General features: G+C 42.3%; 1 protein-coding gene across 6 annotated transcripts in view; it reads right to left on the reverse strand.

Annotated features, from left to right (window-relative positions):
- Positions 1 to 23,000, reverse strand: part of ARFGEF3 (ARFGEF family member 3) — a 90,076-nt gene extending 67,076 nt beyond the window's left edge. For 5 of the 6 annotated variants that reach the window (XM_071806495.1, XM_065833642.2, XM_071806494.1 and 2 more), the window contains exons 1-4: positions 22,411 to 22,999; positions 21,193 to 21,244; positions 4,668 to 4,749; positions 1,614 to 1,745 (exon numbers count right to left, since the gene is read on the reverse strand). In XM_071806495.1, coding sequence (XP_071662596.1) covers positions 1,614 to 1,745; positions 4,668 to 4,749; positions 21,193 to 21,244; positions 22,411 to 22,495 — 351 coding nt within the window. In that variant the 5' untranslated portion in view covers positions 22,496 to 22,999. Of the gene's footprint in view, positions 1 to 1,613; positions 1,746 to 4,667; positions 4,750 to 21,192; positions 21,245 to 22,410 lie in introns of all 6 variants that reach the window. The other variant, XM_071806492.1, reaches the window with a different exon arrangement.
- Between the last annotated feature and the right edge of the window lie 4,706 nt (positions 23,001 to 27,706).

Genomic DNA, 27,706 nt, shown 5'->3' on the forward strand with positions numbered 1-27,706 from the left:
GTACTTAAATTGAAATAGAAGTTTTGCTTTGTTCTCAGGATATAAAGAAGTAGCCTGATTTTTACCATACATGCTTTGCTTTTAGCCAGAAAAGGATTTGTACATCAAAATTTCACTCTGTTGAATGAAAACTATGTTCCCCTTTCTCTTTTGCGCTTAAAATGGAACTGAACATGTTTGCTGTAGTTTTATGTGGTTTGGATTTTTTTTTCCCTTCTCACATATCAAGACAACTTGAAAAGATATTCACTCGTAACTGTAGTAAAATACAGTGCTCACATTCTTTCCAGTGTAGGAAAAACACATCACAGACACATGTCATGGCTTTCAAAGAAATTGTGAATCTGAAGCACTCAAGAAGGTAAAAAAAGCAACTTGCAAAACATTACTGCATAGCAAGAGACACTTGCTAGTTCAGTAGTACTAGTTAACTCTTCCCTTTTCCCACCAGAGAGACAAAAGGCAGGAAGGAGGCATGCTGGGTTTGGGATGCAGATCTGGGTGTCACCAGTTCAGCCCCTATGTGAGCAGAAGCCTGCTCCCATAAATTGTGTAACAGTCCACACAAATATTCCTCCCTTTTTTCTGCTGCTAGGCCCACCATTCTGCATGTTTTGACACAGAGTGTATATTGCACTGACGTAGTCATCTGCAGGGGCAAAAAGAACTGGTACAGAGCAGTTTCAGAGTGGATAATATATATTCACTAGAACAAGGATATCACATGCAAGAAAGAAATAAAATATCTAATCTATGCACTTAGAAGTAAAGGACAGTCAAGTAAGTAGACTTAAATGTATCAGTTGGGGCTAGGTATAGTAAACATGCAAAAAGGACCACCAGGTTTGTTCCAAAAATCAGCTACAGCACAACAAACCCTGTAGTACAAAGTTTACATCCAAACATCTGAGAACTACACACCACTGTACTGCTTCACACAAATAATACAGGTATTGGAAGTCACTTTTTTATGGCAGTACTGGCAAGTCATACAATCAACCCAATAACAGGGCAAAGAAATTTGATAGCAACTCCCCTCCAAAACAGGACCTCCCAGCAGCTGCACTTCATAACACACACAGAAGAATGCCAAAGCATTTCTAAAAATGAATTTTTTCACTGAGTATGGAAAGCAATTTCTCTCATGCACTAGTCTAGGGACATTTGGGTGCCTAAATAAATCATGCTCCATTATTAGCATTTTACAAAGAGAACATAAAACTAACAAGCTAGAAAGCACCTGTGCATACAATTCAAAATTACATACCTGCACAGCCCACTCCATGAGCACTAAAGCTCAATACCAAACACAAACTTCCAAATCCACAAGTCATTTATCTGTGAACTCTCATGAGGTGAATTTATTGTTCTGTTTCAGTCTGCAAAAACTGGGACCACCAGTGCACTGACTCTTAATATAACTGTCTCTTATTTAAGCCGGAGAAAAACAAACCAAGTAGAAATGAAAACAACTGACATCTGCCTGCAGGAAGGAGAGAATCAAATACCATTCTAAGGTGAAGATTTCCAAGGCAACAGCTAATTTGTTTGCTAACCACAGCATTTGGTCATGCAGCCTCTGTTGCAAGCACTGACGTGTGTGAAACACTAACCTTCATCACTTCAACCTGCAGGTCTTCGTTGAGTGAAGGAGTCACTTTGACAGCATTCAGCATCTGATTAAGCAACTGTTTCTCATCTGAGTCTGTTTCCACGGATACAAACCTCTCATCAGATAGTAGCTTCTGCAGAGAAAAAAATGGCAAAGTACAGGTTGAGACAAAATTGCCCCTGCCCAATTCTGCTGTAAACTACTACGCCTAAACTTATTAGTGTTTGGTACTATGGTGGCTAGGTTTTCTATGTACAAATTTCAAATTGATCTAATAATACAAAATACAAAACTACAGCAAAAAACAGGAGATCTGTGCCACCATATGAGGACAATTAACATCTTTCGAATCAGCTGCCATTCCAGTACCATCTTTCCCCGTCCCACTTCTCCAGTGTCCAGAAGAAAGCAGACATCAGCAACTGATGTGAGAGATCACAAACCATTCCAAGTAATGCTCTCAGCAAAACCTCTCAACAAATGGAGAGAGGGTGGAACCCTCACACTCCCTGCAAATGCAAAGAACAATGCCAAAAAAATCCCATTCAGTCTGGTATCCTGGCCTCAAACTAGTGCTATCAGATACCCTATCCGGCAGGACACAAGACTCAGCTATCATCCTGCTTGCTCTAACAGAGCCCAAGCACTGTGGAGGTAGCACTTCTGATCACTGACAAGATGTATTTTATGTCATTCAGAAGTAGACTAATCAGGTATGTGATCAAGACACTCAGAGTTAAGGCATTTGTCTTTCCAAGTAATCATTGCATGTGATGGAGCCCAGCTTTCCTGGAGATGGCTGAAAACCTGCCTGCCCATGGGAAGTAGTGAATGAATCCCTAATATTCTTGTGCTTGCACATGCAGCTCTGCTTTCCCTATCAAACTCTGTCTTAGACCATGAGTTTTCTCTAATTTACCCTTCCGATTCTCTCCTCCACCCCACTTAGAGGGAGAGAGTAAGTGGTTGGGTAGGGCTGAGCTGACAGCCAGGGATAACCCACAACAACATTTTAAGAATTTCCCACATAGTAGTACAGCAAGTGCTTTAGCACTGTACAGCCTGATGAGACTTAACTCAACTTACAAGGAAAATGATATGTTTTTCTATATAAAGGAGCGTGTTTAGTTTGGTATGAGAGATACAGACCTCCTGGAGAGAATCCAAGGAAGGGCCACTACAATAATGAAGGGACTGGAGCTTCCCATGAGGAAAGGCTGACAAAGCTGGGACTGTTTACCTTGGAGAAAAGGTTGGGGGGGGGGGGTCTCATCACTGTACCTGAAGGGAAGGTAAAAAACAAACCGAGCTGGGCTGTTTTCAGTGATGCCCACTGAGAGGACAAGAAGGAATGGGCACAAACTGAAACACAGGAGGTCCCTTCTGAACAGCAGGAAACACTTTAATGTGAAGGTGACTGAGCACTGGCACAGGTTGCCCAGGGAGGTTGTGGAGTCACCCTCCCTGGAAATATTCAAAAGCTATCTGGATATGGTTCTGGGCAAGCTCCTCTAGGCGACCCTATCTGAGCAGGGGGCTGGACCAGATGGTTTCCTGAGGTATCTCCTAATCTCCACTATCCTGTGACCTACTTTTGGTAGATGAAAGTTGTACTTCATCTCATTTTTGTCTTTTATCCTAATTTTTAACCTACCTCCCTAACATCAGTTGCATGGTGTGCTGTTCTGTCCTTCATAAAACTTCACATACCATAAATGCAGATGAAGGACTGTATTTTTGCCTGGATTACTTTATTAGGCTTCTAGATAGGAGGTAACACTCTGAAATACACTCTGCAAATACACAGCTTGGCAATTCCAGTTCTTACAGAACTCAAGCATATGTGCAGCAAGTTAGAAGAGTAAAAAGATAAAATTTATCTTCACCGAGTGTTCTCAAGGAAGTTATACTACAGTGGATAGGGGGCCATTCATAATTCCTCCACTAATCTTAGTCAATCATCACTCTACAGAGTTCTTCTAACAGGCATACCTGCACTGGTACAAGAGCAGACATATATTCAAATCCCACTAGTCTACTGTTGCTTTCATTTTAACAGCAACCCCCTCTCCCTCTCCTACTCGTCCTCTCACCGCTCATATATCTGAAACACAGGGCACAGGACCTCCGAGTAGGACCAGAGGACTATGCTGCAAGAAAGTGACACGGGTCTTCTGGCAGAGTCCAATAACTACAGTGACCCTTCGGAAAGTACCTTTTTTCCTTAGCTAGAGCCTCCCACAGCCATGTCACATCCCAGTACGGGGCACTGTCTAATCAAATGCCTGACACGTTCTATGTTGAAATAAGTGAATTTGAATGACTACTTACATCCTTATACGCCCAAAACAACTTCATGCTTGCTCTTGAAGGGAGAAATTTCTTTTTGGAAAATGGTGGTATGCATCTCACACCCCAGCAGCGTACCAGCTTTTTCCACAACTAGCACTCCCCTAGTGATAAGTATTTACTGATACTCATTTGTCCAACTAAAAGAAAGCTAAACTGATTTAGTTTTTATACTGTCAAACCCAAGAGTCATTTTGTTGCTTATGCTGCACTGCTGTTTTCTTTCACAATTTCTTAAACTTTCAAATCAGATGCTACTCCTACTGTTTTCAGTGTACAGAAAAGCATGGAAAGTGCCCACACATAGAGAACGCAGCTCCCAGATCCTTTGTTAGCTTCTCAATCTTTCAAGCACTGCAGTCCTCTCTTCCAATTAAATAAAACATAAAAAACTTGACTCAGATTAGTTTCCAAGACATTTAGAAGTGGCAAGGCTTACTGAGGGTAGCACAAGGCCATACAAAGAGTACATCTCCATTTCAGCACTGAAAGCCAGGAACTCCCACCTATCTGCAGAATATTTTTAGCTTCTGTGGAATCACTGGCCTTTACTTGCATCCCAACTTCTGAACACTGTTACAGAAACACAAACATTATTGTTAGGTCCACCTGAGGACAGACACTTTTCCTGCAGTATTTTTCAAAAGAAAAGCCTAGATTTCCATGACACCCACTACCCACTAACACACTCACTCAAAAGCCATACCTGCATCCCTGCTAGAGCCTGCTGGGCCAGTTTCATGCTCTTCGATTCCAGAGCCAGTTGGAGAGGAAGGAGACACTTCTCCCTGCAGAAAATTAAAAACAGTAAAAATGACAGGGAACAACGGAACTGAAACTGGTATTCAAAGGAGGAACATTCCAGAAGGCCCGTATCATTTTCGGTAAGATAACGCATACAGGAATCAAGGAGAATTTCACAACTCAGGGAAGAACATCTACCCTCTAAAGAGAGCTGGCATATTTCTTCACATACTGTTAAGAATGGCCTTTTAATTCAAATTTCACAAAATATTTCCCAACTGTTAGCCCTCTGTGTGCATACATGAATGTGCAACGCATAATGAAGCGATTCACACATCAATAGTGGTCCTTCAACTCAGCATGATGGGCATTACACCTCAGTCACCTTCTGTTTAATACTCAAGTTGCTAGAAAAGTAGTTTCATAATTCACTTTCTATTAGTCAAGTTTTGGTCTATGGTCTCCTTTACAGTACAGTATGCCTTGTCATTTTAGCTCCCTCTAATTATAAATGCTGTAGACAAAAGCAAATGTACACCTATACATGTAGCATGTACAACAACTATGACTAAGCTGCGCTTTGAGTACAGAATAACACCTTTTTAAAAAATATTAAAATAAATAAATAACTAGGATAATATTTTAGATGCTTTTGACTCAGTGCTCACATACTGAATTTTTCTAATTTGGTGACCAAACCAAAGAGTGTCTGGAGCTATGACTTCCCACTTTACTTCTTGTTCCTTATCAGAGGAGGGCTGCAGCATCTGAGGAGCACTAGTAACCACAAGCCCTTCAAGCAAATCCTGCTAGTTGGCAAGGAACCCATTCCTGATCAGAGATACTCAGCTGATGTTCAACTGCAGCGCCCCTAGAGGTTTGCAACACTTCATTAGGTCACGTATCATAAGAGGCTCTTATCTCTTCATACAGAGTCTGTTTTTGCATTTGTATAGACACGCTTCTGGCAAACCATTCTGTGCCAGCCCTTAAGAGTATTAGTTCTCCAGCTATCTGCATTGTACCCCAAGGAGTCCTTTCAGAATTGTATTAATTTCCTCCCCATGGAAACAAGTGTGTGCAAGGTAAGAAGGAACAACCACTTGAGTCTTTTCTTACCCAACTGGAAACCAAAAAGCCCTGACTTGTTCCGTTTGAGCTATTCTTCTTTGTCAAGTCTCAATGCATTCAAACAAACACCCAAACCCCCTGTCCTTTCAAAGCAGAGTCAAAGATGCTTAATTTCTAAATATACCAAAATGAAGAGTTTTTCCTCTTTAGCCCCTGTGAACTGCCTTTTACCTGAATTCACTTAGTTTCAGTTGACTAACTTTCCTACAATTTTGAAGGTTCAAGTTCTGACATGAATGAAACACATGCAGTAGACCAGTGTGCACAGTCTGCTCCTCTTGCACATCCTCCCTTCAATAACTAGCTAAGGAGAAGCCCTGGGTTAGAGCAATAGCGATTACCAGAGTTTCAGATGCACTGTCAATGCTACCTGAAGTCATGCTTTATCATAGTTTGCCCATGACCTGCCAACCTCCCCCCAAAACTGGCAGTCTACAACCTGAACTTGCTTTTAAAAAAATTTAAATGTGAATTACCAAACACTGACCATCTCAGCTTTGGGGAACCTGGCTTGTAACTCCTTCAGTGGATCCTGCTTGCAGAGGAGACTGAAAGTCCACTCTGAAAAGTTAACTCTGTTTTGGGTGCATTCAGCTGGTATTCCCTTCTCTCCACCTTTCCCAAAAAAGCAAAAATCACAAGCTACCCCAAGGGGCACAATTCTGCTATTTACTCTTTGAAATGTAAGCCCTTCCTTTAATGATAAAGAGTTTAGAGTCACAAGCTCAGGTAAGCAATCCAGCAAGCTTCTGTACTCGGCAAAGACCTCTTGAGAATCTGCAATTCTTTTCATATTTCCAGGTTTGTAAAAGGCCATTTGGCATAACACCACAAGAAGCTTTTTAAAAGAAACATGAATTATACAGATTTCTAAAAAACTAGATGTGTGTCTTGAAATAGGTTTCTAACTAAAAGCTAACCATTTGCTTCACTTAGGATATTCTGAGAAACAAGCAGGCACAAAGCCCAGTTTTCTCAGAAGCTCCTTTCTTGAATGTTTCTGGAATCAATTTAACTAAAAGGACTCTTAACACCTGCAAGTTTAGCAGCCAAAACAGCTTGAATTACAGAAATCTAGGAAATATTTCCTCATAGAGTGTCATATCATCCAGATCTACAGAAACTGTCAAAACATTGACTCCCAGGTTCAGACAGTAATCCTCTAGCCGGTACAGAGCTGGCTACTGCCTGTGTATTTACTGCCAGCTTTGCCTGGACCTGGGAACATCTGTAGCATGCAGGTAATTTTGATAGGACTTTGAAGTTTAGAGATGTGCCACAGCAACTCATCTCTAACCCACAAAGCACGTTTAATTGCTAACTTTCACGCTGTGACTTCAACATACTCTCTCTTTTAAAATAAGTTCTCATTACCACCCTCTAGGAGAGAACTCAAATTTGAAATTAGTAGATCAACAGGTGCCAAAACAAGGTACCTGTGCATTAACTGGTAGGTAGTCAATCAGTCAGGCACACACAGGAGAAAAAGAAGGGAAAAAAAAAAAAAAAAAATCACAATAGCTTATAGTGCTAACTGTAGGGATGCTAAAAGCTGATGTTTATTTGGACCTGCACCTCCTCAGGGCAGAACATCATGTTTCTTTTAGACTTTCTACAGTTCACTGCAACAGCATGTAAAAGTTTGGGGCATTATTAATACACAACAAATTTCTTCTCACATTAAAGTGGATGGAGGCAGGGAGGAGAGGGGAAAGGGAAGGCAGTCAGAAGTCACTGGAGTGGATCCAGTTCAGTTTCATTATAATGAAGACAGGTGGGAGCTCCTATGGCTTACGTGTAGCTACTCTGCACATCAGTGTGTTGCCTACCATCTGTCATCACATACTGAAATGAGCAGAGAACAACAAGAGCTGTTTCTTGAGATATCTCCCAAAATGAAGAGCAAACAATGACAATCAGGAGGATGGAAATTAGAATAGACTCAACTAGCTGAACTTCCCTTCCTTGCTTAAAATGTTTAAGTGAAAACCTAATTAAGGTTGCTGCAGCCTGTGCTCCCACTGTATTCTTGGAGAAAATGAATTGTCATTGTGTCATTTCCTGTTCTTGTTACACACTCAGTCAATTAAATCTTTAGCATTTCCATGCTACAGCTATAAAACACCTGCAGAGATACCTCACAATGCTGATTAGCCTGAGCATCTTCCACACTTCAGTTCGACCTGCTATTTAAATGCATCATCTGCTAGTGTGAGAACACAAAAGGACACAGCAGATAATTCTCAGGCAGAATGGGAGAGGATGATGTAAACTAATACAACTGGTCCCTGCTAAGGTCTGTCACTTAAGAATTGGGTTAAATAAGGCTGCACAAGAGATAATGCAGACCAGAATTTGGTCTCGTGTAATAAAGAAAGGGATTGAGGTTCTCTCTAATACCTTACAGCCCTTTTACAATTTTGAGTGGTATCACAACACAGGATCTCATTGCTTACTCCACTCTCTGCAGTTCCATACTGTCAAGTCACAGTTCATATATGTGATGTTCTCAGAATAAACCGGTACATAACCATATACTTCAAAACAAGTTGAAGAACGTTTTCCATTTATGCTACTGTATGGAAACTAGTTTCACACTGGAACTCCTATACTTCCATACTGATCCATGCAGGTGGGGACACACATACAAATATAGTTTTAGGCACACACACCAATTTAAGCCTGCATGAGATAAGTCAAGTACAACACAAAGTGGGTATGAAAGGAAGGGAGAACCTTTGACTTGGAAGAGGGGAAGCTGCCAAAAGCTTTGGGATAAGGTATGCTCGCATTGACAGATGAAATAAAGCAATGAAAGCAGAATCTAGAGGGAAGAATGAAGTTGTGGTGGTGTAAAGAAGGAATGGTAGTGAAGAAAAAGGATGTACTCAGATCCAAGTACTGTACTATGCTGAAATCCATGCTAATTGCATTGTTTGCATATGTCCACATAGCAGTGCTCTCAAAAGAAAGCTCAGTTTAAAAACCAAACCAAACCAAAGGAACCATCCTCCCAAAAGAGAAAGAAGCCAGGAGGCGGCGGGGGGGTGGGGAAGAGAGAGAGAAGAGAGAGGTGCCAATAACAGATCCTGGCTGTAGTGTTCTTTACCTGACAGCACAAGAGAGTCTGGAAGAACAATTTTAAAGCACAGAAAGTAACTGCAGAGTCATGAAACAGCTTTCCTAGTCACAGTGTTTCTATTAAAATCTGGTATAACACACAAATATTGAACAAGTACAACATGATGGAAGTCCCCTCCCTTCAAAACAAATAGTGCCAACAACTCTGCTGTCCTGACCCAGAAGGCCAATTAAAAACAAACAAACAAAAAAAAATATATATGTAAATATATATTCTAAGGTCACTAGAAACCAGTAGCCATTTGCACTAACTGGCACTCCATTAGAGAACACAGCATTTGTTAAGTGCAGACCTTGTTACGTGCAAAACAGAGTAAGAAGACAGCACCAAGGACAAAGATTCAGTCCTGTTCCTACTGAAGCTACCTAGAGTTTTGTCACTAGGCCTCCATGGTATCTTAACTGAATCCCAAGTGACCTGCCCAGGATCAAGCAAAAAGGTCAGAGACAGAACCCAGTGCATAATCCAGGACCAGTATCTCCAGGAGCACAGGTTGTCCTTCCTGAGCCATCCCACTCCACGACTGTCAGCTTTGTAAGATGCAGAATGAGTCACAAGAACCTAAATACCCTTTATATTCAGCACACTGAGTTATAACAACCTTTCTAGTCACTGGAGTTTGCCATGGCTCATCAACTTACCTCTTGCCCTGCAGGTCTGTCACAAGGGGTACTATAACAGGTCAGTCAAAACAAACTGCCAAAAAGGTCAGAGCAAGACAGATTACTATTGTAAGTAAGAGATAATAAAAATCTTTCTATCCTCATTGTAGCAGAACAAGTCTTTAGTGAGAGAAGAATAATGGTTCATTAATTCACTCTCATAATGAAAATTATAATGAAGGTAGGAAATGGCCCACTCTTAACTCCTCCTTGTTAGCACCTGGAACACAGTCTCCTGGCCCAGCTTCACCTCCACAATTCTGACTTAGAGAAGGGGGCACTATAAATGAAGTATTTGTCACCACTCTAAAAGTTATTCGCCTTCATGCAAATTGTGATAACCATACTAACTTTCAGAAATGGAATTATAAGTAGAGATTAAAAATAAGACATCTGTATGCATTATCTTCCCCCTGAAAATTACATAGCAGAAACAAAATTCAGAACCTCAGGGCCTTATCAGCATGTAATTTGTATTCCATAGCATAATTCACAGCCCAGTCAAAGAACAGATAAGAATTTGATTCACGGCTGTTGCCATTTTCTGATATGCTGTTTGTTAGGCGGGATAACAGTCATAGCCAGAGTCTGACATTTTTCAGTCAGAGTAACACTGACAGTTCAGAACTGCTGCTCCATCTTGGCTGTTTAAAATGAACAAAGTGTCACAGTGTGTAACTCCATTAGCCTCACTCACTCAAGCAGAAAAGTTGGCCCACTGTGAGAAAATAAATGGGAAAGATGAATTCTCAAAATTCTGGAGGTACTCCTAGCTGCTACCCTTAAATAAACCGAACAGAAGCAAATACTGTCCCTATACAAAAAAAAACACATGACAAAGTGGTGTGATTTGTGTAAAACAAATTCCAGCAGTGTATATATGAACACATGTACATATAAAGTAGAAATATCTGTAACTGTTCTTTTTTTGTGCTAAGCTTAGAGAAAGTTGATAAAAGAACCCACCAACAACTTTATGGTTCACAATTGAAGTACTTAAAACTTGGAGGAGGAACAGGAAACAAATACATCCTTTTTCAGGTAAAAGCTCTTCAAGAAGAAAGCAGGTTTTAAGTCCTTGCTCAGAGTCTAGAGAAACGATTATGACCATCCCACTTATGAAGAATATTACAGTCAAGCTCAGAAGTCTGGAGCTTGCAGCATACAAATATATGGCAAGTTTGGACCAGATGACTACAACAGAGTCCTCCAGCACTAACATGTCTATCTCTATGCAAATTCAAGTTTGTTAATAGTACTTAGGGACTTCTTAGAGCAATATAACAAAAGACAAAATCTGAAGCCTTCTAGTTAGAACCATCATTTTCAAGAACAACAACATAAAACCCCAAACAAAACAAAAAACACCCCAAAGAAACTCTCCCCCAACAATAAATTATCTTTATGATGCTGTACCACTACAAGATAACCATGCACTGTTACACAACTTTGATGCTACAGCACTTCATAAGAACAAACAAGCAGTTAGTAGGTCCTGAAAAACAAACAAAAAAAGTTGAGAGACCACCGTCAACTGTGTTGATATAAATTCTGACATGCTTCAGCAGGGCCAAGATTTTACCCCAGTTACTCACAAGCACAGAGAGACTTGTGCGCATGTTTCCCATGTCAAGAGATTTGCCTCTCATATAACCAGGTAAGGTTCCACCTTTACTAATAACTTCATAATTTCTGGTTGAAAGCCAGGTCAGGTTGGACAGTGCTCTGAGCAACCTGATCTCGTTGAAGATGTCCCTGCTCTTTGCAGGTGGGTTGGACTAGGTCACTTTTGAAGGTCCTTCCAACCCAAACTAGTCTATGATTTTTATTTTAATTCCTAATCACTTGCAACTTTGGTTTTGTTTTTTTAAAAACCAAAACCTCTTATTCTTTTTCTCCCCAGACAGTACAAAACTCTTTACTTTTATCCAGTTACAATGGAAGGGCTTCTTTTCATATGACTTGAGGTTTAACTCTCTGAATCTGATTCTCTCTCACCTCTGCTGCCAACATCAGCTCTCTCTTGGACTTCCCTCTGGGTCCCCCAGCTAAGTATTTCCTTTTTCCATTCTCTTTGTTTCAAGCATTCCCTTCTTCCCTTGACTTCCTTTGCTTTTCAAACCAAGACAGAAAGTAATCACTTCTCCCAGTGCTAAAATGAACCTGCCTCTGGAGGGAAGCATAAGAGTTGCTTAGCAGAGGACACTTAATGATACAGGGGAAAAAAGCAAGTGAGGAATAATGCCTAAATGTAAATTCATACAGTTTGTTAGCTACCATTTTAACAATTTTTCAGCCTAGAATGTTGAATGAGATTGCAATTTAATACTGGTTGGTATTAAAGTGACATAGCGGCATTTTTTTAAAATTTATTTACTTACTTTCCAAGATACATGGATTTGCCATAGCAGCAGAAGTATAGCTCTACTCATGGGAAAGGCAAACGCGAACAATTTCATCTTCCATCCAGCCTAATGCAGCTGAGACCAGAGAATTCATACAATCGTAATTAAATAGCTCAGCACAGTCGCTCAGCTGGAGAGCACTTTAAGTCATTTGCTTCTTCGCTATACTCACTAATAACATCTTGATTTCAACACAAAGTTCCTAGATAGGAGCCTGATACTGTTGTCAAGGCAAAATCGAAACAGAACAAAACGCACCTTTGCTTGAGAGAAGAGGAAGAGAGATAACAAAAGATTCTACATAATATTAAAGTAGACAAGGCCAAAATAATAATCAAGATGCTTCCAGTCTCCAAAGCTGTAGCATAATCTGTGACACATTATCATCACTCTCCCTAGAACATCCACCCCAGTAGATTTTTGTCCTTTGCACAAGGTATGACAGCCACTTACTAACTCTGCTCTTAAGGAATTGAATAACACATGTAAACCTCACAAGGTCTTAATTATAAAGCAATCTGTATTCTTTAGGTGATTTTATTGACTATCATTTGAAACACATAAAGAAGATGAGGTGAGGAGCAGAGTATCCATGCCTAGCGTACACCTCCTGGCCTGAATTAGAGCACACACTGGACTTGGCTCAGCCTACAATTTTGAAAGCTTATCAAGCTGTTCCACAAAACCTCTTTTCCCTATATTGGGCAAGACTGGAAGGGAAGCTGAGTATTTTTCCAGTGGAAACATTTTTGTTTCAAAATTTCAGTACACTGAGAAGAACAAGTAAAGCATCTTACAAGAATTGAACTTCCATCAGAAGTTTTACAATGCTGAAACAGGGTAAGATTGAGGGGACAGAAAAGAGGGACAGAGGTACTATAGCACAGACATTTTGCAAATGAACTTATTTTCTCCATTACAGTTGGATGGCCTAGAGTTATTTACAAAACACTTTGATGAAGAAACAGGAGGATAAGGTATATTTCTGGTTATTACTAGTTACATTTTGAAGGTTAATGCTGCAATCTGGAATTCCGTTCAACTTTCACAGCAGTGTAATGCTAAATCTTGACAGACCTAAGGGATGGTTGTTAAAAATATCCCTACATTTGCAATGCATTATGTAATTTTCTACTCACTGCACCTTAACATAGTCAATTTCTTAAGCAAACAAACACTTAAGGAAACCAAAGGCAGTCTCTTTCCTGCAGCTTAGTTACCTTTCACAGAACATAAATAAAAGAACTGTGAGAAAAGACTTATTATTCCCACTCACCCATTCATTTCCAAAACAAAGAAAAGTCGTGACTTGCACAGCATCACACAAAGACCACAGCAGAGTCAACCCTCATTCAGTAGGAAAAGAGTCCTCCCTGTTTCAGTGTCACTTTTCTTCCATCCCCTGGTTTCCCCGCCCAACCATATTTTATTCTCTAGGGCAATTATCAACAGCCTCCTGATGTTCTCACTTTCTTCTCCTTTGCAAGCACTAAAACTGATCAGATGTTTAAAACAAACACACACACAGCTATCCCACTATCATTCTTAGACTCTTGGGGCAAGATTGTGGTTGCATTTGTTGTTAGAAATTAGACAAACACTCAAAATTATGGCTGTTCTCATTTTTTATTGGTGCTATTCCTGTACTGAATTAATTGCCTACATTGCACAGTAACTGTATATCGGGGGTTAACCTCAAAAGGCAGCTCAGCCTCACCCAGCTGCTCTGCACTCCCATCCTACTAGCTTCTAGCCCAGCCAAAACCAATATACAGGGGACTTTTCTCACAAATCTAGAATTGACTTTCAGAAGAATTTGTAAAAGGAACAACGACCCAAAGCACTGGTGAATATTAAGGTTCGCTACTACAAAGAATGTCAGGAGGGGTAGCAAGTTAGTTTCAGAAACAGCGAGCACTGCCTTAAAAAAAAAAAAAAAAAAAAAACAAAACAAGCAACCAAATAACAACAACAAAACCCAACCAACCAAACAAAAAAAACCCAAACAACCCCCAAAACCAACAAAATCCAAAACAAACACAAACCAAACCGAAAATGCCGAACACCAAAAAAATCCATTAAAAAAGAGTGACAGAAATAATATTTCAGAAACCATGCACCTTTTCACATGACAATATCAATCCTTCTTCAATACCTTCAAGAGCCATAACCTCAGCTGACAGGTTTTTAGGGACTCCTAGATCTAAAGGCCTTCCAACACTTTGGGAATCTTTTCTTGGCAGCAAGAGTTCAGACATGCATGATGGAAACTGGCCCTATACATCCCTTTCCTCACCAACACTGCTGTCTTTGGGGCACCAGAACAGATGCAAAGCTCTTACTGACATAAAAATACCGCCCATCAGACAGAAATAGGGCCAGTTACATACCCCAGATTAAACATGCAGCTTGATCCAAATACTGTATTAGACAGTGCCACCCTGCCTTTCTAGACATCAACATCCTCCCCTCACCCGTCCTTCAATAACAGAACTAGGAATGCAACATTTTGAATCAAGACAAGAGCATGTACACCATTCAAAATACCAAATGGGCTACGTAAATGCCCCCCAAAAGTCTGGATGCAGTCTGTAAACTGCCAGCAGAGTAGATGCAGCTCAGCAGTCCACACTGCCACTATAATCTCTTCTTGGCTGGGTGCCAGCCAGGGAACTCATCATCCACTTACTGAATGCCAGATAGCAACTGTGTAATGGTTGAGCAGCATGAGTCACATACCCAGCAGTCAGGTTCAGAAGGAAAGCACAGGAGTGCTTAATGCCAGGTGGCTGTGGCAGCACAAGCAGGAAGCAAAGTGCATTAAAAATAAGAAAAATCTAGTGGAGAGATGTATGCTAAAAACACCACCCCAAAAAACCCAGAGACAGTCATTCCTCCCTCCCTGCTCCTTTTTTCTCGTCAGGGGATCTGATGAATATAGAGATGATAGATAGATAGATAGATAGATAGATAGATAGATAGATAGATCGATCCCTCAGTTCAAGAAGGACAGGGAACTGCTGGAGAGGGTCCAGCGTAGGGCAACAAAGATGATTAAGGGAGTGGAGCATCTCCCTTATGAAGAAAGGCCGAGGGAGCTGGGTCTCTTTAGTTTGGAGAAGAGGAGACTGAGGGGTGACCTTATTAATGTTTATAAATATATAAATGGTGAGTGCCATGAGGATGGAGCCAGGCTCTTCTCAGTGGCAAACAATGATAGGACAAGGGGTAATGGGATCAAGTTGGAACACAAGAGGTTCCACTTAAATTCAAGAAAGAACTTCTTCTCAGTGAGGGTGACAGAGCACTGGAACAGGCTGCCCAGGGAGGTTGTGGAGTCTCCTTCCCTGGAGACATTCAAAACCCGCCTGGACATGTTCCTGTGCGACCTCTCCTAGGCGTTCCTGCTCCAGCAGGGGGATTGGACTAGATGATCTTTTGAGGTCACTTCCAATCCCAAACATACTGTGATACTGTGATAGATAGATAACCTTCCCGATCCACTCCCAGTGGAAAGAAACTAACAGAAATGATGAAAAAAAAAAAAAAATCAAGTAGATGGGAGAAGAAAGAAATCAGGAAATCACAAATATTTCTTCACAATGGAGAAGTCAAAACGCATTCCAAGCCCCAAGACTATCTAAGTGAATTATCTGCAAGGCTAAGTGGACTGGAAGCCTCCATGGCACTGGATGTTTGGTGATGATCACACTGCACTTACTGCTTTCATTATTTGTTGAGCGCAAGCTAAAATGTGCGAGCATGTTGTTTTATTTAAGAGTTTGTAAGCTGTATCTACTTCCCAAGAAGTAGGTCAGATGCAAAGTTAGAGATGAAAAAACAAATGGCAGAGTAGAACAAACTTCATTCCCAAATTCCCATGATTATAGGAAAAAAAATGTTAGGAGGACAGATATTTTGGAGTTCAGCTAAGTTTAAGGCTTACTTCTGTTCCTGACTGGTCTTCATTGTACTGCACTCCTGAAGTTCACTAACTGCCCTCAAAAACCAGCACCAAGACGAATAGTACTGGGACACAAACAGGGGAGACAGAACTGGACATAAACTAGTTATTATTGAGGACCCTGCTCACCACTGACTTCTGACTCTCCAGCTCAAATCCCTGGAAATAGTGGTTATTTTTGAAAGGTCAATGTGAAATACCAGAGGGATGCAAGCTTTTGCAGTGATGAACACAAGAACTGCTAGCAACACAAAAAGGAAGGCTTGAGCCTGTGCCCCCACTTGATTTCAATTACTTTCTGTAACTTTTAGGTACAGAGATGTCCAGTGTACAGATATGCTGAACAGATCAGCAAGCATTTGGAAAGCCCTTCTGGCTCTTCCTTTAAGAAGGGATGTAAATTACATACATTATTACGCCAGAACACTTCACTCATCAGCATGTCTTGTGGCCATTACTTTAAGGTCCACAGGGGAAACTTCAAGCTGGCATGAAGAGCAATTTAAACTATTGAGAGTCTTGCATATGCATCTTCTGCACTCAGACACATTTCTCTGGGAGTAAAGAGACAACAGCCACATAAGCTTCACAGAACAGCTCAGACTCAAATCTGCAGTGATGCTCCTGCTATACTGACAAAAGAGCAAAAAAGTATATCTTGTCATTGTTCTGGTCAGAAGAAAAGTAGTAAAAGGATAGTAGAGAGACCTGGAAATTACAGGAAATCTCTTGGAACTACGAACAAGCCTCTTTAGGATAATAAAAACATAAATCCTAATGAAGAATGGTAGGGATGTAGTAACAAATTCTGTAGATAAGATTCCAGGTTCCAGTAAGGACAGAAACACCAACACACAACAGCTAAACTAACCACCAAACCACAGCCTCCCTCAAAAATCCAAACCTACCTCCTCTTTTCAGCACCATGATGATAGAAAGCCACCAAGTTCTATATAGCCTATGAGGCATGACTTAATTGCATAAAGCATTCCAAGAAACTCCGGGTTTTTTTCAAAACACTGTGACTGACAAGTGCTTCCCAGCCTCCTATTTTATTCTCTGCTATGTATATAATCCTCATGAGTATTAAACCGCTCTGATCAAACATTCTCTTTCAAGGCTCATTTTTTTGTGTCTGTTCAGTTGCCTTTTATGGATCACATTTCAGCCTCTAAAACCACAATGGAGAAACTGGGCAGGAACTAGCCAAAAAGAGAGAGTTGCTTAGTGTAGGTGGTTGGCCCTAGGGCAGAATTTGTCATCTTGAAAACACTGAAGTGAATGCAGCTCAACTTAGTAGCAAACAATTGTTTGCTAGCAGACAACATTAAGCTCTTTCTAGCTATTTTCCATGTGATCAGTTGACCAATTAAAACATCAGCACATCAATTCCTTTTGTCTAATTCATTATTCATAAGTCATCCATTCAGCCTCCTCAAGCACTTAGCATATATCTAATTTTCACAACACCTGTTCAGAGACAAACATCATACTAGGGGAGGCAACAATGGACCAGTTACCAACGCGTTACGTGACTCTCCCTTCTCCAGAATTCACATGACATCTATGGCAAAGCCTTCAACTGGCTTAAGGTCATTTCCATCCTGGTTCACTTTAATCTTCTTTACTATTTCATACCCCTGCTCAGTAGCCTAATCACAAGTCAAAGTACTGAAAAAGCACACACATACTCCTATCTCAAGGCAGAGCTGGCAGAACTCTGTAGGGAAGTCTGTATTTGTTGGAGATTTGTATTTCTTTAGAAAGTGAGACATTTAACTAATGTCCCCCACTAGAATCAATATCACAGAACCACACAATATGCTAGGTCATCAACTGGGATTTGCATTCATTTAACTACCTGAAGATATACTCAACATATCTCTATCAAACTACACTAAAGAATAACATTCCAGGTTGAGTGTACAGTCACTCCACTCCCAGGTGCTCTCAAACATACCAGGCACTTGCTATCTAAGCAGTTACCAAACAAGTGCTGGAAACAGCTCCCAGACAAATGCCACAGCTGAACCACCCAACTAATAGCACAGACATGAGGAAACTACCATGTGGCCTGCCTGGTGCTCAGTAACAGAACCCCAACACAAGAGAGGATACTATGAGTAGCTCAGGAACAAGCCAGAACATAGGATTAATCTACCCCAACACTATGGTGAAAAGTATGTGGCTGATACAACACACGTAACAATGCCTGAACTCAACTAGTCATAGTCTGAGGAAATAAAAAAAGATAACTTGTCCTCCCCATTCTCACACTAGGATCACTGTCTTAAAATATACATTATGAAGAACCTCTATTCATCCAGAACCACAGTTTCAAAACCAGCAAATGGCCATTTACTTTTTAAGGGGGAAAAAGGGGAGTATGCAGTTTACATCTTCTCATGAGCAGACTTCATTCTTCAGTTCCAGAACGAAAAGAAGGACCTGAGTAAGGGCATGGCCATCCTGTTAAAGAGCAGTAAAAACAACACAACTTGCTAGTGGAAGCCAGATGCTGCTTCGTGGAGAAACAGAAACAATACTGATTGGGGTACCTACTAGATTCACTATTTCTGAAACTGAGTCAGTATTTATGTCAACTGGACAGGGGAGATCATAAATCTCTGTTCTCCATTCCTATACAGTATAGTTGTGCCCCAGATAAGTCCCCAAACATACTGTAGAGAAATGCTGATATACTTTTGTTTTATCCAGCATATTCTAAGGACACACCAAACTTTCCTACTAAACAAGCTGGAACATTTTCCCCCTCATGACATACTCTAAAGACTCTTTTCAGCTCCTGCTCTTGGAAGAGACCTCACAAATATCTATTTTTCTCCTAAACCATTTGGGACGCTGCCTTTAACGCTTCCAGTATGTTACCACTATAGATCTCAGATCTGAGTTTTGGATTAGGGTCACTTGGTAGAAAGACACCACATACCTTCACTCTATCTCCAGTATCACAGAATATTCCAGACCACATCCCCAGGCTCTGCTACTACACCCCAAAAATATTACAACAGAAAGGGTGAATGGCAGATTCAAAGTGGATGAACAGCCAGGGTTTGATGTGTTACAGCAGATGATGCAATCTGCACCTCATCAGGGTGCAAGAAGAGAGGGACATGGTCAGGATTGCCCATCCTGCACCCATCTTGTCTGTATTTCTGGTCTTTGCCATTGCTCTGTTTTCAAGGCTATTCTTTTCCAGTGTTAGGAAACAAGCTGTCACAGTGCTATTCTTTAACAAATACTAAGCAAAGATGAATTTTTTTTCTGGTTTGCACATCATGCAGGCAAAGTCCAGCCCAAGATGCAGCCTAGTGTGCTGATCTGGAGTCTGGCAGTAGCTTGTTAGCAGAGAATGAAGAATAAGCTCAGAGTACTGGTGACAGCAACATCTCCCACACTGTCTGAGGTTGTATGGCAGAACCCTACGAAGGATCCCACAACCAAAGCTTTTATTCAAATTCTCTAGTGCAGCCTTAATTTTGTAAAACATCCAGTAATAGTGAGTACATTGTTACTGGCAAATCTAATGTTAAGAGCTTACTTCATCATAGTTAGACCTGTGAAGGTATTAGCTTTGTTTGAAAAGATTAGTATTTACAGTAGAAAAAAACCCAAAAAACTAAGCAAATACAACTTTAAGAATATTAGATGAAGAAAAGAAAAAGGCATATCTATAAAGAGGCAGCAGGCAAGTGAAAAAGGAAGATGTGATAACAGCTAGCTAACTAATTCATAGGGAATGAGAATAGTACTTAAAACCAGAGAGACCATATACTGTAAAGATGAAGGGTGATAAATGGGAAGAGAAAAAGCCAGTTTTCTCCAACCACAGTGCCAACAGCAATCATAATCTAAGTCTAATGGAACTACTGGGAATTACTTCTCCAGCTGTTCTCAGCTGCCCAGCCTGTGTTGGAAATGAGTATGTCTGGCACTGGTCATGTCAGACCTGTGTTACATCCACTCCCCATTGACTTGAGGCCCCCTCAGGCTGCAGCTGGCAGGTTTTTAGGGAAGCAATAAGAGTAGTTCTTTTGCTGCTCTATCTGGTGACTGCTCTGAAATAACTAGCTCTTCAGTCCCTAATTTTCCTTGCACAAAGCTGCACCAAGCATACCTGAAAGGAGCAGTGAGGAGTAATGAAGTGATAAAAATACTCTCAAGATAGTAATACTGTGGTAAAAAAGTGTCACCTCTGTCAGCACCTAATAGCAGATATCTAGGAGGACTACAGGCCAAATTTATGGCAACATTTTTACATACTCTCTTAGAAACTCAATCACCTCTGACTAGAGTACTTCTGAATAAGAAGGGATACCTTTGCATCTGATAGACTTCAATTAATTTCTTCAATGGATTTGTTGAGGTGCTTTCTGAACCCATGCATATTTTCAGCATCCATTACATTCTTATTAAAGTTAAGCCTAAGCATTTCACACCTTAACTATAAGCTGTGTGAATTAGCGTCCTGTTTTGAGCAGTGCACTTGCTAGTTTCTTTTGATGCTTCCTAACCGTTCTGTCAGAAGAGGCAGTGAATAATCTTGCCTATTTACTTTCTCCATAGCAATGTGAATCTCCAAAATGAGATCTTGAATAGCTCTAAAACTGAGGGCAGTGCCATCTCCCCCATTTTACAGGTATACAAACGGAGGCAGAAAGAAGGGAAAAGGCTTACTTAAGATAATCTAGCAGGCTAAAGGAAGAAATAGGCATAGAAACTGTATTATGTTAATTCATACCCAGTGTCCTAGCTGTACCATAATATAACCTTTCAGTTTCGAGAATATTTATTTTCAGTAAACAAAAACTGATCTGGATTTAAAAGAAAACAAACACAGTGAAAAGCATCATCACTTGTACTGAATGCTGTAATTTAGAAGGAAAACTCTCCAGATCATAAAGCAGCCCTCCTTTCTAACCAAGTGTCACCATTATACATACTCATGCCCATTTTAACACATTTCCTTATATTTCATTCATGGCTAGAGGCCAAAAGCTTATGAGCAATTTACTCACTACTACCAACCCAGATATGTGTATCTACACACTAAAGAAATCACATAGATTCATACCTCTCCTCTGTCTACCTCATTTTTAATTCCAAATTTTACTCCAATTTTAGTAACACAACTCCACAGACTCAACATTAAATCTTCTTACCTTAGCTGGTATGGAGGTATCTTGATAGCAGCATCAGGAGAATCCAACGTTTCTGTAGAACCAAAGGAAAAAATTGGTCTTTTAAAAGAAACTTTTGAGTTCAGTCATAGTAATACATTTGTCTACAATCTCTGAACCAACAATCCTAAAGTTTATACCTACTCCAGTTGGCAGAACAACTATCACTGCTGCTCTGAGTCTTCAAAGATTTACATGAATCAGGACACTGCGTGCCCAATGAGAAGGCACCAGATACCATCTTTTCCTCAGTGAACTCCCTTTCAACATATCAGCACTTCAGCAGCACATATACCAAAACTGGAACAGGACAGATGGCTATCCTTGCTGCTGTGCACGGATAACACAAAATGAAGCAACCCAGGGAACATAAAGCTGAAAGGGCAGTAATGATACAGCAACAGGTATGAACTACCAGAAATTGCTGTAACTATGTATGGATGAAAAACAAAAATTTTAAGCAATTTTAAGTACCACAGTTATGCTGATGTAAGTTAAGGGTCTTATTAAGTAATGCTCCAGGTAGTTAGCATCAAAAGCACTTTAAGCCTCAGCCAGTCTCTGAAAATGGGTGGATGCTGAAATGTACCTAAACTCATGTTCCCTTAAAAGAACATCTCATTTTATTGATCATTATTTCCATTACATAGCAAGGATAAAAGAGCTTATGGAGTCCAGTAAAAAAAAAAAAATAAAAATAAAAAAAATCCAGCTTTTAAAATAAATGCCTGAACGTGAGCCAGCAGTGAAAACCGTACTGAACATTTTTCTACAAAGATTCAGGAAGGGAATGAGGGTTTTCAGAGAAAAGACACATACACACGCCCAGCATACACAGAAACTGACAGCCACTGATACCCATATCTGCCTCTCAAGACCCACGAAGCAGACCCAGAAGGTGGCGGGGGACACAGATGCTCCGGGACCACAGCCCCTCCAGCAGCGCGGAGCTCCGGGCATTTCCAACCGCCCGAGGCGCTCCGGTCCCACCCCGCACACTGGAGTCTCAGCGGCCAGCGCGGAACAAGTTTGTTGAGGTCTCCCTGCCCCTGTCGTTATCAAACCTCCCCGCCGGCGGCTCCTACCCCGCACCGCTAAGGGCACTAACATGACCGGGCCGTGCTCCGCTCCACACCCCGCCAGCAGCCCGGCCGCGGCAGGGTCAGCCCGGCGCCGCTGCCTGCGCCCCCCGCCCCTTACCGATGGCCCAGGTGCAGCTCTCCTTGATGGCCCTGTGCTTGCTCCCCGACGCCTCCTTCTGCAGCTTTCGCAGGATTTCTTCCATCTTGCCTCCCCCAGGATCCTCGCGTAGCCGCGGGGGCAGAGGGACAGACGCCGAGGAGCAGAGGGCGGTGCAGGCGGCAGAACGGTGCCGGGGCTGCCCCCGCCGCGGCCGTGCCTACGCGGGGACGGAGCGCGGCACCCCGCTGCCGCCCCGCCGCGGCTGATGAATCACTCCGAGTTCCATGGCGGGGACACGTCAGTTGTTGCCGCTGCAGAGTCCCTCCTCTGCCTCCTCCTCCTCTGCTCCCCCGCGGTGGCGCAGCCAGGCTGGGGCCGAGCCTGGCCCCGCCCGCCGCGGGCACAGCCCGGCAGCCACGGCTTCTCTCAGCTCCGGGAGCGCTGGGCGTCCCTTCCCGGCGCCGCGGGGAGAGGCAGCGGCTGCTGCACCTGGGGAGCGGAACGGTGAATGGCGCCGCCAGACCCGGCCCCTGCGGCGGCAGCCGCCCCCGGGGGAGAAACACTGCGCGGGTGGGCTGCGGCCTGTCCAGTTGCCATGGCGACCGGCGGGCGGGGGGCGCCGGCAGACCTGCCTGCATGCCCCGGGGAAGAGTGCGGGAGAGCGCTTGGTGTCTGCTTGCGGCGGCTGAGCGGTTCCAGCCGGGCGTCTTGCGGGGTCGGGCGGCGTCTCTGCGTCCGGGGCTGGGAGAGGCTATCTGGGCTTTGCGGGGCTGAGGCGGGGGCCTGTTCCTGGGCTCGCCCGGCCTCCCGCCAGCCCCGCTGCGGAGCGCGGCGTGGAGATCTCTTACCCGGGCAGGGCAGCCCGGCGGTCCTTTTCCTGCAGTCCTGCTGCAGGTCAGGCCCTCGCTCCAGCCTGCGGAGCCAGGCGGGGCGGGATGCAGGGAGTCACGCCTGCACACCGACACCTGTGCAGGGGCCACTCATCCTCTGAAATCAGTGAGATCAAATAAATGTCAGTGTGCCCTACAGGGTCTACAACTTTGTTCCCAGCTGGCACTTGCTTAAGGTCTTCACTCAACCTGCTCACCTGTTTTTCCCCCCCCAACAAGGCATTCCCTGGGAGAGAGAACACTCTACTACCTCAAACATTCCTTCTCACAGCCCAAATGCTTTCTACCCAGCAAAGCTCCTGCCTTCTTCAGTTTGTTGTTTTAGTGCCTTATCTCTAGGATATGCTACTTCTTCTTTTTTTTGCAACTACATCAGTTAATGTTAACTGAGTGTTTTAATGATGTTATCTTATTGCAGAATATCTCTCAGAAGATGCAAGAGGACAAGCAGTCTAGGAAAACAAAAAGACAACAGATAAGAAAGGCAGTGTAGGTAGCAGCTGGAAGTATTAGCGATTATGTCTGCTGCTGCTAATTGGAAGAGTACCAATTGTGAATTACCAGACAGAGTATTGGCACCTGGTGAATCACTCATAGCATTTCCCATAGGATATTGGGCTTTCAAAGGCTGTCCCTTATCCAAATACTTATAAGGGCTGATCCTGCTTGTGTTCGAAGTATAATGAATGCATTATCCACAGGATTTAAAATGATGCCAGAAAGGTCTGGAGATGGTTAGGGAATGCCATGAGCTACAATACTGAGGATCAAAAAACCCCAAACAACTCTGATAGACCATTCAGATTCCAGGGCATAAACCAACATCTAAGAAACTGGAAGTAGTTTCCCAAAGTTTCTTACCTGACTGTGCTCTGCCACCTTCCTTGGAATGAAAAACTGGAAATAGTGGCCACAGTTATCAGTGAACCGTGGTGCTGTAAGTCAAGGCTTAAAAACTGAAGTGATTATGAGTTATTTCCCACCTATGTGCTTCCTCCTTATTCCATGGTGTCCTTAGTGGAAATGAACATGGGGTGGTTTTTGTCTGTTCAAGTCTTTGATTTTATTTTTTTTCCTTGGGGCAAAAACAACAAGAAGGGTTGTGATGGTGTTTAAGGTATTTTTAATGTAGAAATTATATACCAGGGATCATCGGGACCTATGTAATACTAAAATATAAATATGTATCCATTAACAGTAAATAATGAATTGCTTATTTTCAGGAAGCCACTGATTAAAGTCAATTAATTTCTAATTTGAGATTATTTTATAGCTACATGCATCATCAACTCACTAGTTAATTCCTCTGTGGTCTCCAAAGGAAGCCCTTTGTAGCTGAAATCCTCACCAGAGCTACAGTGTTTTCATAGATGCTGATGTCACTGAGCCAAGATTTGCATTTGTGTTTTAGTCGCTGTCCAATGTCTTCAGGCAAAATGAATTCTGTGCTGCTAACACTTTTTCCCAGTAGTTATGTCATCAGAGTGAGAGAAATAAAAATCAGGTTCAGGCTCTCTAGAGCATCTTAAGGCCTGTCTATAAGATTATGCAGATGGAAAAACAAGTAGGCCATGATGAATCTTCCCAAGCCCATGTGTGTGAGTGCCATGAGTCAGCTTGCTGACACTTTTCATGTAAGTCCTTCCATCTCCAAATGAACCAGAGTCCATCAGTCCTTGTCTCTGTTGTCTGTCATAAGCGCATAAATACACAGTAGCCATGTCTTGCTGGAAGTCAGTCACTGAATGTGCCTTGGACAGGGAGGAGATCACATTTAATTGTGTGATTTGGGCTCCACTTCAAGACAAGTGGCCTAGAAGGTCTGGAGGTACAGAGTAGGGATGATGGAGGAAAAACCTTCTATCTTCTGCCATGAAGAGACAACTAAGCTTCTATAGTCACTCTTACAGCTCGTAAGTCCTACTTGCCATGTTCTGGCTGTTGAAAGCCAGCAGCTTTCTACAGTGGTAGGGGCTACCTAGGACTCAGCTCTGATGTTCCCCTGCACAGCTCAAACCTTGTCCATCTGGAAGTCAGAAGGATCCTGTGCAGATCTGGTACCTTCAGGATGCAGTGCTTATGGATCACTAAGATGCAGTGGGAGATATGCAGTGTGCTTTCGGGACTCTCACCTGGCAGTGCTGCTGACTGTTTGCATTACGGGAATGCAGATTATATCCGAGGCTATACCTACAGCTGTGAACACAGCCAAGAAGCGTGTAAGCAAAGCCAAACTACTCAAGATACCCAGAGTGACAAAGTTCTACTTGTGCAGTTCTCTGTAAGCTAGTGAGCAGAGTTCAGGAGCAGCATATGCTTGCATTCAGACATCCACATGCTGCTGTGGCTCTGCTCCTTCTTGTAGCCAAGGAAGGCAATGTGGTGCTATTTTAAATCTCTTCCCATAGCATATAGCCATATTGCCCAGGCACACACCTGCCCTGTCACTGTAGCCTTTGAGATCCTAAAAAAGAACCAAATGTACAGTGGAAAAGTATGATACAAGGGCATATTAGGCTGTGAGATAGCTGCATGTATTTGCTATTAGTTATCACTCATTTATTACCTGTGCTTTGGCCATTTTACTAGTGTGCTTGGTCAGGATCTCATTATACACTGTGGATGCTGGACAATGTGGACCAAAGAAATGAGCTGTGTCCCTGAGAACTTTCAGTTTAATTACAAAATACCAAGAGATACCCTTAATGACAGGAAAACCATGGTTCATGGTTCCATGGTTCAAAAATGGCACTTAGCCAGATTTTTCAAAATTACTGTTTTCCCAGAAGCACGCCCATGACTGGACTGACCAGACTTGCAAAAGAAGCTTGGGTGACATGGCCCCATCAGCACCTTCATGACACCTGATATCAGAGGCAGGTACCCTTCCTTCCCTCTCCCAGAGGGCAGCAACTCTTGGACAAGCAAGACCCTTGTCAGGGTTTGGTTGTGGTTTTGGTTGTCTAGACTGTAACCGCGTCATCAGTGATAGGGTGGCATCTGTCACTGTTTGCCTGATTGCACAGTGAGTTACCAGAGGCTTGCTGAGTGCTCAGTGAAGTCGCTCCAGAGGAGGTGCTGCTTTCTGCAGCCTCCACAGTGTGACCTTGCTGAACAAAGGCGAAGCACAGCAATGACGGGTGCTGCTGAGTGCAGGGATTACGGAGGTGAGGAGGAAAACCCTCTGCAGTGGGACCTGTGAATACAGCTAGCATGTGTTCAGCACTGTCTGTTCAACACAACCTCACATCGTTTATTCTGTAAAGAACAGTTGAAACAAAAGTAAAGTCTTGAGATCCATGCCAAGATAGAAATAAGATACATGACTCTCTGGCCCAGCCGAGACATACTTTCTGCCAAGACAGAGGAAAACCAAAAACCCCCTTAACTGCCTTCAATCTACCATAATCTCCTCTCCCTGAGGAATTGCAAAGGCAATCGAAGAGGGTATCAGGAATGCAGAACAGCTATTCTGGGTCAGATCAAGGTCCTTTTTACCCAGTAGCTTGTTTCTGACAAAAGTCAGTTGGGGATTCTTAAAGAAAGGGTAGAAAGAATATAGTGCCCCTTCCTCTGGTAAATTCTCCCATTTTCTATTGATTTGCAGACTAGGTACTTCCTGAGACAGTGGTTTTATCTTTATGAATTCACTAATACCTGACAGATTTTTCTTCTTTGAGTGTATCTAATTCCTTTTGAACCTTTTCACAGTCATCCAGTGGCAGCAAGTTCCACAGCTGAGTTGCACACAAACAGAAGAAAATACTTTTCTTTTTACAGTTCCATCTTCTTTTTTTTTTTTTTCCACAGGTTTTTGATGCTACCTAGCTTTTGTACTGTGAGAAACTTTGCATAAGCTCTCCCTATTCACGTTTTCCCCATCATTCATTATTCCTTATGCACTGAGTGTGTTCTGCCTCAGCTACTTCTATTGCAGTCTACAGCAGACTGTTCTTCATATATGATCTTTGGTCATACTGATTGCCGTTCTCTGTACCATTTGTAGTTCTGCTCTACCCTGAAATATGAGAGTTTGGAAGGAAGAATGAATACACTGAAAAAGGCAGCATGAAGATTGGAACCATAAAAGCTCTTTCTTCCATCAGACTCTACTGAAAAGGCTTTGAGGAGAAAGGAAATTACAAGTGACTGTGGAATTATACTTGTTATCAAAAGGGTTCCAAGTTGGCCAGACAGCTAAATGTCAGAGGACTGATTGAGTCCCACCTTTCTCTCTGTAATCCAGAGAATTCCCATAGTCTTAATTTATGGAAGGGCAGTTTAGAAGTCTAACAGCAGTACATTCAAAGGCTTGAATACTAAGGTCAGGATTGTACTGTCTAGCCACCATACATTTGGAATATACAAAATGGGCAAAACCAGCCTCTCTGAAGCTGTGAAAGAGACTGAACTGACAAGTTTTC

The sequence above is a fragment of the Patagioenas fasciata genome, chromosome 3, assembly GCF_037038585.1.
Source record: "Patagioenas fasciata isolate bPatFas1 chromosome 3, bPatFas1.hap1, whole genome shotgun sequence".
NCBI classification, from domain to species: Eukaryota; Metazoa; Chordata; class Aves; order Columbiformes; family Columbidae; genus Patagioenas; species Patagioenas fasciata.